Raw genomic sequence first — 12767 nt, forward strand, 5'->3', positions numbered from 1 at the left:
TTTAGCCTTCCCAAATTGCTGGGGTGACAGGCGTGTGCCACCACACCAGTTGTTTTCCATTGAGATGGGGGGTCTCTTTTTCATTGAGATAGGATTTCACAACATTTTTGCCTGGGCTTGTTTGGAACCTCGATCCTGGGATCTTTCTGATCTCAGCCTCCTGCACAGCTAGGATGACAGGCATGTGCTACCACACCCAGTTATTGAAGGAGATGGGATCTCATAAACTTTTTTGCCTAGGCTGTCTTCCAATCAAAGTCCTCCCACTCTCAGCCTACCAAGAACTAGGATTACAGGTGTGAGCCACCAATGCCCAGCTCTCGCTGGTGATTGTTATATTGATTGGAAATGACACTGTTTGGGCTATGCTGGATTACATAAAATACATTATTGAAATTAATTCCTGTTTTTCTTTTTAAAAATCATGTCAAGATACACATAACGTAAAGTCGACCATCTTGACTATTTATTTATTTATTCGCAATGGTAGAGATTGATCCAGGGTCTTGAGCATGCCCCACCACTGTCCTCCACCCCCAGCCCTTGACCACTTTTTTTTGGTGGGATTGGGATTTGAACTCAGGGCTTCCCACTTGCAAAGCAGGTGTTCTACCACTTGAATCACACCTCCAGTCCATTTTGCTCTGGCTATTTTGGAGATGGGGGGGTCTCATGAACTCTGCTCATGATCATGGCCTTGAACCATGATCCTACCAATCAGAGCCTCCCAAGTAGCTAAGGTTACAGGCCTGAGCCACGGGTGCTGGGTCCCTTGACCAATGCTAAGAGTATGGTTCAGTGTTGTTACATATACTCATATTGCTGTGTAGCCATCCCCAGCCAGCTCCCAAACTCTGCCCCCATTAACCAGCTCCTCATTCCTTCCTCCCCCAAGGTCCGTACTTGAATCACAGTGATTCTCCTTTTGTGACTGTCTTTTTTCATTTAGTTCAAGGTCCTCAGGTTCATCTATGTTGGAGCGTGTGTCAGAACTTCCTGCCTTATACATTACCCACATCCATAATGGGTTTTGGTCTCACTTTGTCCATCCATCTATTTTACCTTCTTGCCATCAGGGTACGAGAGGTCCAGTTTTCCACATCCTCACCATGCTGGGTTTCCTTTGGGTAGTAGCTGTCCTAGTGGGTGTGAGGCTCCTTCAGTGTCAAACAGAAGAAGCAAAGGTCACATTCGTGACTCACGTCATGTTCCTGGGTGGTATTCAGAGAAGCTGGAAAAAAGAAAAGCCGGTCGGTCTCCCAACCTCCTTTGCAGGCAGAGCTGGTCATGTGATGCTGTTTTGGCCAATGAGGCAGAAATTTTCGTGCTGCCTTTTCCTCCTCCTTCCTGCCTCTAATGTAGCCAGGCTTGACCATCCTGTGATCATGAAGAGACAGAAATGAGCACGAAGCTAAGGGCAGTGGGACAGACATGAGGGGATGGGACGCCTAGTGAGCCATTGCTTCAGCCCTACAAGACAAGACCATTAAGTCTTTAACCCACCTTCAGGGTTTTATGTTGACTGCAGCCAAACCCTTCTCTAACGGGATCACTGTGTAACTGGCACAGCTGGAATTTGAGCAGAAAGTCTGACTTCTAAAGCCTGTGCTCTCTGCCCCTCTATTACCTGCCACCTCCCAAGAAAGGACCGGTGGCTCCAGTGAGGTGGAAAGCAGGTTCCTGCTATCCCCCGCACCTGTTGGCCCTACTTTGGAAAATCATTTTGTTTGTTCAAATGGTGAGCAGACACCAATTGCAAGAAATGTGTGTATTTGACATGTAAAAATTTACAAGTTAAAATGTCCACAGCTATATAGTTTAGGAGAAAAACCTAAGCTGTTTCATACCTATGATCCCAGCTACTTGGGAGGCAGAGAGAGGAGGATTTAGGTTCAAGGCCATCCTGGGCAAAAAGTTAATGAGACCCTATCTCAAAGAACAAGCTGGATGTGGTGACACACAGCTGTAATCCCAGCTATGTGGGAGGCAGAGGAAGGATGACGGAGGTCCAAGGCCTGCTCTGGGCAAAAGTGAGACCCTACATGAACAATAAAATTAATAGATAAATAGGATAAAATTAAGGCTGGGAGCATGGCTCAAGTGGCAGGGTCCCTGTCTACCAAGTGTGAGGTCCTGAGTTTAAACCCTAGTATCACCACACAACACAAACTCTAGCCCGCCATCCATAGGGGATTTGAGAAATTCTGTGATGCCACTGAACCAACTCTAACAATCACTACAATGATGTTCTAGGAGACAATTTCATGATAGGGATAGGTAATTAAGCTGTGTAATGAAAAAATGGAAATCAGAAAATAGTCTGTTTCCCATTTTGAGAAAGGATGCATCTATGTGAATAACCAAAATGCTGAGTGGTAGAATTTTACATAACTTTATTTCCTTAGGTAGGCTTTTTCTATAATTTCCAATATTTCAAAATAAGCACGTATTTTGTAATTAGGACAAATAAAGTAGTACATAAAAAAAAAAAACGATTCCAGCTCCAAAGCAAATGGCTCGTTTCTGTGCTGGGAATCCCATGTGCCTTCTTCTGTTGTCTTACTAAGAGTTGGAGTGTTCGGGGCTGGAAGAGTTGCTGAGGGGAGTAGGAATGGCTGACCGGTCCTGAGACACAGAATCTGGTGTGGCTGCTGCCTCAGGTGCCTTGGCCTCCCTGGGAGCATGGAAGCCAGGTGTTTGCCCTCTGCTCCAGGTTGTGGAAGAGGGCTCCAGCTTTGGTAGACTCTGAGGCTGGCAGCCAATGGTCCCTCTTGATTAAAATGCACCATCCACATAACTCAGTAATAGAGGGTGATTCCTCCCTCAAATGGGCTGCGGTTGAGGCTACACAAACAGCTTGGGTTTTGCTCCACTTTGATTTGGCCTAATGTGTTGATAAAAGTGTGTGTTTCTGCGTTGTGTTGTACTTAATTACGTATGAACATGGCAGAAAGTGGAGGCCCCTACCAACATGCTCGGTGGTTGATTAAGTGAGCATCCAAATGGGCGATCAATAATTTACTAAAATATTTAAAACACCGCCTGGCTTCCTGTGATGGGAAGAATCAGGATCCTGTGTGGCCCTTGGTTAGCTGCTCTGCAGGTGGAGATCTCCCTGCCTCTCTAGTCTCTCTGTTTCTAATCGTGAACACATTGACTCACTTTCTCCATAGCTAGAAAGAGGCCTCTCAGAAACGCAAGTTTAATCACACAACATCCCCACTTCAAACTATCTCTTGTGCTGGGAGTGTGGCTCAAGCAGTAGACCACCTGCCTAGGAAGCAGTACCACAAAAACAGCTTTTTTAAAAACTAAAAACCAAGCATCTATTGCACTTGTCCCACCCCTGCTGCTGAAGAGAAGTCCAGGCCACATGACAGTCATCACTTGTTAAGGGCTGCTATAGTCCTGTTTGTTGAAGGCTTGGTCCCCATCTGTGGTGCCACAGGGAGGTGGAGCCTAGCGGGAGGAGGTGAGGTCATTGGAAGCAAGTCCTTGAAGGAGATATTGGGACCCTGGTCCCTCCTTTTGCTTCCCTGCTGCCATGAAGTGAGCAGCTTTGCTTCACCACGTGCTCCTGCCATGGCAGTCTTCCTTGCCACAAGACCCAAATGACAAAGTCAACTGACCATGAACTGAAACCTCTGAACCTGTGAGCCAAAATACACTTTTCTTCCCATTAAGTTTATTTTCTCAGGTATTTTGTTGTAGTAATGAAAAGCTACCTAACACAAAGGCTGTCCAAATCCTTTCTGCAGGTTCTGCTGCTCTACACTCATGTGCTTCCTGCTTTAGATTTTGCTTGGGTCCTTGGGTTCTTCCTCTTCCTATCCACCACATTCCCTGGTTAGCTCCTACTTGCCTTAAAAGATGGGGCTCAGGCCACACCTCTTTAGAAGGATGTCTGACCCTCCTCTGTAGGTACTCCAAAATTCTCCAGCATGTCTCTTACTTTGGACTTGAATTTCATTGTGTTTCTTGCTCCACTTGGGTCCGTCTCCCTGCTAAGCTGTGGGCAAACATATTCTATTTGGATCCTTAGTCAATGCCGTTTTTGGGTGGATGTTGCTGACACATTTGGGAACCCAGGAATCCTGGCAGGGCATTCGTGATCAATGCTAACAGTCAAAAAGTGTCTCCTTTCTTTTTCTTGAAATCCCTCTGAGTCTTCTACTCTGGGATTGTGAGTTCTGGAGAGAATTCACTTCTTTATTCTCTAGATGCCAGAGCACAGCTTTGGAAGGGTTAGCAGCAGAGGACCCTGTCTAGAGGGATTCCCCTGACATCCAGGACCCTCTGCCTTCGGAATCAATTTGATCATTGCCTCATGGTCATCATCGTCATCAGTATCCTGTCAAAATCAGGTTAGGCAGGAAGTCAGAGGAAAAGGCTCAGAGGAGAGCAGAGAGGAATCCTTTGCAGTATTTGCTTTAGATTGGCTATGATAAACATTTCAAACATGACTGATGCGCTGAGCCTTAGGCAGATAAATGTGGAGGAACATATAAGCCGCTGCAGATATTTTCAGTGCTACATACTGGGCTAGCCTCCATCATTGCCCTACCCCCACTATTGCAAAATGTGGGGCTCATTCAATGGATAATGATTGAATGACTGACTAACATGAATCCTACTATGTCCTCAGGACTCAGTGTCCTTAGTTTAATCCTCGGTCCAACCTGCAATGCCATATGCTTTAAGGTGTGCCGACCACCAAGACAGCTCAGAGACGTCATTTATTCGAAGCAGATTTGGCTAAATCTGCCTGTGACATCCTCCCTGACCATCCAGCTCATTGTTCTGTGCGTAGCAAGAATCCTTAATAATTATTAATTGAGGAGAATGTTTTCTCTGCCTGAAGGCTTAAACCACATGATCTCTGACACGATGAGAGGTGCAGCATATTTTAATTAAATACTGACAACTTTAATTCTGATTGCTCATTCTAATAGTCCTGAGCTGATAGCATCAAGCTAATGGTTTGTTCATTTTGGAAGATGTTAGCAGCAGGGTGCTGCCTTTTGCCCAAACATAAGATCATAATAATTAAAATCTTATATTGCTCAAAATGAACTCCTTTAATATAATTTATATCCCACCTACACACACAGATGCAGACATATATGTGCCAACATTCACAAGAATTTATGATGCCTTTGAGAACCTCAGTCCATTCCCTTCCAAAATGAAAAGTTTTCTGTTGACGTGATAAAAGAGTCCTTACGAGGTTCAGGGGAAATGTGTATTTCCACTGATCAATTTCTGAGTTTCCCAGAAGAGAGGAGCCACAGAGAAATTCTGAAAACTAATGACTGTGGGAGCAATGTCTATTTTATTTTATTGTACCAATCAGAGTCTAAACCACTGAATCAGAGAACTAGACAAAGGAAAATGTGTGTGGGGCTGGGTATGGGCAGGAAGGGGACTGAGTAGGATGGAGAGATGAGCTCTGAGTGTACAAAAAGATGGGAAAATTTGGAGAGAGGACACAAGACAGCAAAAACACTGACTGCATTAATTCACTGTTTCCACAAACTTACACTGAGTATCAGTTGTGTCCCAGGCACCGGAGACCCAATGGTGACTGTAGTCTACAGGTCCTTAACCAGAGGTCCATGTTTGAGCTTTATGGGGGCCATCAACTCCCTGAAATTGCACACAAAATTTCATGTTGGTGGGTGCATACAGGTGATGGCAGAAATAGACTAGTCCATTCACCGCCTCCCCCCGCCCTCCAGGAGAATGTACTTAGCGTGGATCACAGTTTCTAGTCCTTCAGGGACTTTTACTTTTGTAAAACTGAAAAAAAATTTTCTACCATATCATAAAACCTCCTATATCCCAAAGGCAATATAAGGCCACCCAAACTAGAAAATTATAGAACACAATTAATTGCCAAGCTGTTAGCAACAAGACAATGTCCTCGGATATAATTGGAATGATAGACCCATTGCAAGCCCTTGCTTGATTCTGTGTAAAGAATCCTCCAGTGGGTAAGTCCCAGGCACTTTCTCCTAACAGCTGTGATTTTCTAAGTGTTTATTATACACCAAGTACCAGTTCAAAAGCTTTTCTGGCAAGGTGTTATTAAAGCTGATGGCTATTTTATGAAGACTGCTATTATTGCTAGCCCTGTTTTACAGTTAAGGAAACTGAGTCTCAGGGAAGAGCAATAAGTTGGGTAAAGGACTATGGTTAGTTTTCTGTAATGTGCCCTTACTCCCCTTAAGAAAAGCTATACATAGCAGCACTATAAAGGTGAGGTTCATGCCAGGAAATGAAAGCCGTTGTACAAACCCAAGTCAACCGCTTTCTTTCACAGAGGACTGTGAATTCATTTAAACAGTGTTTAAAAATTGTCTCATGAAAAGCAACACCAGGGCTCAGATTCTGTGCAGTTTTTTTTTTTGTGGCACTGGGGCTTGAACTCAGGGCCTTGAACTCAGGGCCTTCATCTTCAGCCACTCCACCAACCCCTTTTTTGTTAAGGGTTTTTTTTAAGATAGGGTCTCATGAACTATTTGTTTGGGCTGGCTTTGAAATGTGATCCTTCTGATCTCTGCCTCCTGAGTAGCTGGGATTACAGGCGTGAGCCATCATCGCCTGGCCAGAATTTATCTTTAGGTCCAGGACTAGCAGCTTTGCACTGATATGGTGTGGTGTGGTGGGGGAGGGGGACGACTAGGGAAGTGGAATTGAGGAGAACTACACAATTTCAAAATCCTGGTCAGCAGAGCTTGGCAGAATTGAAGGTTTTTTCCTGCCATCTGGACTGTGTTTATACTTCTTCCTGCTCCTTAAAACATCAAGTCCCTTAAAACAACTTATTGTGACATTATTTCAAACTTACAATTGTAAAAATAGTGCAAAGAATTCCTGTATGCGCTGCACTCAGATTCCATGACTGCTAACATTTTACCACATTTGCTTTTCTTTCTCTCTCTAAGTAAACAAATTCATATTATTTTCTTTTTCTTGCAGACACAGTGATGCTCTTTTATCACTTCGGGGTATATGTGTTTCCCCAAAACAAGGATATTTCTTTCCATAAGCACAATACAATGGACAAAATCATGAAATCACCACCGATATGATACTGTTAGCGAATCCAAAGACCTTACTCATATTTCACCAATTGTCTCAATCTGATCAGGAAAAGGAAATCCCAGAGCATGTATTGCATTTAGTCCTTATGTCTCTTTGGTCTTCTTTAGTGAGGGACAGTTCCTCAGCCTTCAACCCAGGCCCCATGCTTGCCAGGCAGGCACTGTTCCACTTGAGCCACTCCCTTCAGCCCTTGACACATATTTCTTGAAAAACAATAGGTCAGTTATTTTGTTGCATGTCTTTCAATTTGAGTTTGACTTGTGTCCTAATTACATTTAGGTTTTGCATTTTTGGCAGGAACATCACAGCAGTCACATTTGTGCTCTTCTCAGTGCATGGTATCAAGAGGTACATAATGTCACTAGTGATACTGATGTGACTCCTTGAGGAGTGAGCTGGTCTGCCAGGTTTCTACACTGTGAAGTCACTGTTGTTTCCATTTCACCCTTCCCCCTTTTTACATTGTTAATTTTTAAAAACTGTGGTAATATACACTTGTGTGTGTGTGTGTGTATGTGTGCATGCATGTGTGTGCAACCACCACCGCGATCCAGCCACAAGACTTCTCCAAGTCAATGTCCATTAAAACCCTTTGAAATATTCAGCTGCAATCTTCCTGCCTACAGTCTCCTACAACTGCTTTTTGTTATTGCTTCTAGAAAACCCAGAAGGATTTCCCCTGATTGATATGAAGGTAAGTTGAAGGTCACTATCATGACCTTCCTCCTGCTCTCATCCTTTCTGCTCCAAGCTGCACATCTCAGCTCCTCAAAGGAAAGAAAGTGAAGGAAGACTTGGGTGGGTGCTCGTTAGTAAAAGATAATAACATTCCCAGAAACCTGTCCATGGTGGACAGGACAGAAAAACAAAAGGAGAAGGTGTCTTGAACTTTTACAATGCTGGATTCAGCCAGTGTTTTGTTGCTTTTGTTTAAACCCTAAATCTTTTCCTTCTGGGTTTTACTAGAAATCTGCCCACGGTAGCCACCATTCCACTTTCTGTTCATATGATTTTGGCTGCTCTATACATGGTATCATTTATTTTTGGCAGTACTGGGACTTGAATTCAGGGCCTCACACTTGCAAGAGAGGCTCTACCACTTGAGCCACTCCACCAGCCCTTGACTACCCAAAACATAGAATCCTACAGTATTTGTCCTGTTGTGACTGTTTCACATAGCATAATTTCATCCATGAAATTATCATTGATAAAATGATTAACTAATCTGCAGACCTTACTAAGACATCATGAGTAGCACGTTCAGAATCTATAAATTTATTTTTTTTATTATTAATTTTATGGTACTGGGGCTTAAATTTAGGGCCTTGTGCTTGCCAGGCAGGCACTGTACCACGTGAGCCATACCTCCAGCCTATTTTGCTTTGGTTATTTTTTTTGATAGGTTCTCCTGTTTATGCCTAGGTGGGCTTGGACCCTGGTATCTTGGATGATAGGGATGAACCATCATACCCAGCTTTTTATTGGTTGAGTTAGGGTCTCCTGAAATTTTTGCCTGGGCTGGCCTGGAACCTTGATCCTCCCCATCTCTGCCTCCCTAGTGGGTAGCATTACAGGTGTAAGCCACCACCCTGGGCATAAGATGTGTACATTTCTGTGGGATACCTATACCACATTTTGTTTGCCTGTTCATCTACTGATGGACACTTGGGTTGCTTCCCCCTCTTGCCTGTTGTGAATAATACTGCTATGAACATGGTGTACAATCATCTCTTAGAAATCTTGATTTCAGTTATTTTGGGTACACATCCAGAAGTGAAATTGTTGAAACATGATTTTCTCCTTCTTAACAAGTATCTGGTGAGAGGATTCTTTGAGACTGTAACCATCCTGCTGTTCTTTTTACACTTTCACCTCCAAGTTTAACATCATTGATTCCTACCTGAATCAATTACTCTAATGGCAGTTTTCTAATATCATTCCTTCTACGCCAGTAGGTTGCATTTCCTTCTTTATCTATGAAGTGGACTCGTTTTATTCAATGGGTTGTAACCCTTCACTCAGGGGACCTTTATTGCTCTAAGCAATTCTTTTGCATATGACTCCAACAGTACACGTTTGGGGAAACGCGGAAACTTTCTGTAGTTCTTTGTCATCTACCATTAAGCAAATTGAGATCACTTTTTGCCGTTCCTCGCGTTCATTTACTCAGCTTGGAAACCCTGTTTGGGCAGATGCCCCCGCGAGCTCGCGAGGCAGCCAGCCGCGCGCGAACTACATTTCCCAGAGGCCTCCGGGAATGACGTTATCAGCGAGCGCGGCGCTTCCCTCCCGAGGCCGACTCGGGAGAGCCGGCTGTGGCGGCGGCAACATGGCGGACGTGCTGAATGTCGGCGTGAACCTAGAGGCCTTTTCCCAGGCCATCAGTGCCATCCAGGCGCTGCGCTCCAGCGTGAGCAGGGTGTTCGACTGTCTGAAGGATGGGATGCGGAACAAGGAGACGCTGGAGGGCCGGGAGAAGGCCTTCATCGCGCACTTCCAGGACAACTTGCATTCGGTCAACCGGGACCTCAAGTAGGTACCGGCTGAAGGGGCCGGGGTGGAGAACCGACCCGTTGCCACCCTGCCTCGACTCCACGCGAGTCTTCCCAGTCAACGGCTGTTGTCCATTTCCCCGCTCCCCGTCCTCTCCAAGGCTCTGCCAGCCCCTCAGGGACATCGTATCTCCCGTCCCCGCTTTCTCGTCTCCATTCCCTTGGCTTCCTGGTACTGGCTGTCTCCCGCCATCCTTGCTGCCCACTCTGGTGGTTCCATTTCTGTCGAGGAGTTGTGCTATTCCCAGGAAATTGTTCGTCTCTTCCAAGCTTAGCAGGTTTCTCACCTGTAGGCCCTCTGTGCATCATCCCGTCTGATGTCCTGGACTACTGAGAGCCCTAGTGGCCCCACACCCAAGCAAGTTCCCTGGATCCCTGCCCCTGAGCCTGGGATTCATCAGTTCCACCTCTTCACTCCCAAACACGGCGAAGCTGGTCTTGATCTGTCGTCCCCACCCGTTCCGAAGCCACTTGCTCAGAGCTGTCACTTTACTCTCTCTGCTCCTGTTCAGTTCTTCCTCAGCAGAAACCTACTGTAATTTGTTAATCAGCCTCATCACTGTGCCTATTCCGCCCCCAACAGTTCTTGCCTTGTGGTCCTATAGGGTTTAGGATTATGCATTTCTTTCCTTCTTCTTACAAGCCACGTTCTTTGCTTCTACCTTGTAAGCATTGAATGAAAGGATGTTTGTAAAATGCCTGGCACACTCTAGGCAATTCTTGAATTGCGTAGGTCCTGAGTTACCTTCCCTTAAGAGAGTCAGCCCTTCCCAGGAAGGAAGAATGTTAGGACTTTTGCTTTTTACTTCTCAGAAGTGACCTTAGTAGGGGAGAATATTTGGTGAACTATTCTTCTATGATTCAGTATTGGTTGGGGTCATGTCGTCCCGCCCCCCCCCCCCCCCCCCCCCCCGTCCTTGGCACACGCTGGGTGCTCCACTACTGTGCTAAATCCCAGCCTGATTTTTTATCTATTTTTCATCTTGGCCTCCTTAGTCATTAGGTGAAGAGAGGAGGTAGGATGGAGGAGGTGGTGGCCAAATGATGGGTGCTTTTTCCCCCTTTAGTAGTTTCCATAAATCCCACGCTCCTTCTCAACTCCCACATCCACATGCTGTTTTGGGGTGCAGTGCCAGTTAATACTTTTCTGGTTTGAGGAGATGCACTGGGTGTTTTTTCTTCACTTTCTATTTCCCCTTCTATTGAGGATGATCTAACTCTTCACCATTTTAGAAACTTTAAGAATGTTGATATTTCTCCTTTGCCTTCTTGAATCTTTGTAGTGTCAAGAAGAAAGTGGCTAAAGATTCCAGAATGAATGTAGCATGAGAAGCTGTGCAGAGCTTTTGTTGGCATTTGGGGACTGGCCCCTCAGAGCATGCTCTTGGAGTGTGCTTTTGCTGTTGGCTCACTTTCCCAAGCTTCTCCAGAGTTTTCCTGCTAGATTGAAGTGTGTTTGTTTGCCACAGTTCCTCCGTGGTGTCTTCCCATTCCATTTGTTTATTTTATCTCTTCTTTGTTTTGCTAAATTTTACCATCTGTGAAGCATCATGTACAAATCTAGTCTATGTGAATGATAAATAATCACCATTTATTCAGGTACTTGCTGTTCTGCCAAATGTAGTGATCTGCACGTAGGTCTGAAAACCCATAGTGAGAGGCAGTGTTTCACCACATTGCAAAATCCCAGAAAGTCTCCTCCCCCCCTGCAGAGACCAATTCGAGTTGTTAAATCCTGATTTTTGGAGTCTTGCTGCTTCTTGTGCCCCTTTTCTCTCCTTTGGAAAAGCATCAGGGAGTCCTGTTTCAAATTAAGATTAAACTCCCAGTTTATCTTGGAGTTTTCTTGGTTGTCCCTAATCTTTTTTTCACCTTTCAAAAAAGCATTTCTTAAAGGACTTCTCATGGCATCCAGCCTTTGACCAATGTGGTTGGCTTCGCTGGAGCTTAAGTGGACTCAGGTTTATTTGTTTTATCTCTTTACTTTTCAGTGAGCTGGAACGTCTGAGCAACTTGGTAGGCAAGCCATCTGAGAACCACCCTCTTCATAACAGCGGGCTATTAAGCCTGGATCCTGTGCAGGACAAAACTCCGCTCTATAGTCAGCTCCTGCAAGCATATAAATGGTCCAACAAGGTAAGGGAGACTTCCTAAATAGAGCCAATAGAGCAAAAACTAAACTTTTCTTCCATAAGTGCGGAAAGTGAGGGTAAGTTTTTAAGTTTTTAAGTTTTGATTCAGCATGGGCTTATAGAGTTGGAAGTTTCACAATTTTCCTATAAGCTATTTTGTAGTCCTTTGACGTCTTTGCGGATTAGTAATGACACTCAGGTCATTTTAAAGAGAATCCTGAGTCAGGTGTATTGGAGATGGGTGTAATGAGTAGCTCTTATGAACCCCTTTGTATTATATGCAGTGTGTTGTGGTTTGTGCATTGTTGTCTGGGCAAGGTGCCTTCTTCAGATTTTCAGAACAGTTTATGACTCCTAGAAGGTTAAAGACTGCTAGTCTAAATGTTTAGCTATCATGTTGTTCATGTTCTTGTATTGTCTTTCCCCTGTCATTGATGGGAGGACGTCACTAGAATGCTGTTTGTTAGATTACTCTCTTAACTACTTTAGATTATCTAGCACATGCTAGCCTCTGAGCCTGGGAGAGTATTCTTGACATGGTCCATAGAATTTGACCATGGTTTCCTTCAGCAGATAGACCTGTAAAAGACAACTGTAAAAGGAAAACTAAAGGGTGGTCTAAAAATAATAAGAAAATTGGATCATAACCTTGGAACCTGGTTATTGATGAGCTCCCTTCCATTGTCTGCTGTGCATTGTGTGTGTGCGAGTTTTCCTGTTGATAAAGAGCTAGGACATACTTTAGGGACAACTTTGGAAGAATATGTCATTAGACTCTGCTTCCTCCCTGGAGATACTGTTCTTACTGTTACTGTTGTGAACTGCTGTGTCCCCTCCCCCCAGTTATCTTTCGTCCTCTTCCTCTTGTCTTTGGTCTTCTCCCCCTTAGGTCTTGGATGATGGATGAACCTTGACAGTTTTTCTGATGTGCTGAATTTTTTCTTTGAATTTCTGTTTGGGAACATTTTAGTATTCT

General features: G+C 44.5%; 1 protein-coding gene across 1 annotated transcript in view; it reads left to right on the plus strand.

Moving 5' to 3' along the window:
• Positions 1-9391: 9391 nt before the first annotated feature.
• Med27 (mediator complex subunit 27) overlaps positions 9392-12767 on the plus strand; it is a 201345-nt gene continuing 197969 nt past the window's right edge. Inside the window, exons 1-2 of the mRNA XM_020161590.2 lie at positions 9392-9639; positions 11651-11795. Of these exons, the coding sequence (XP_020017179.2) occupies positions 9437-9639; positions 11651-11795 (348 nt within the window). The 5' untranslated portion in view covers positions 9392-9436. The remainder of the gene's footprint in view (positions 9640-11650; positions 11796-12767) is intronic.

The sequence above is a fragment of the Castor canadensis genome, chromosome 13, assembly GCF_047511655.1.
Source record: "Castor canadensis chromosome 13, mCasCan1.hap1v2, whole genome shotgun sequence".
Lineage (NCBI taxonomy): Eukaryota > Metazoa > Chordata > Mammalia > Rodentia > Castoridae > Castor > Castor canadensis.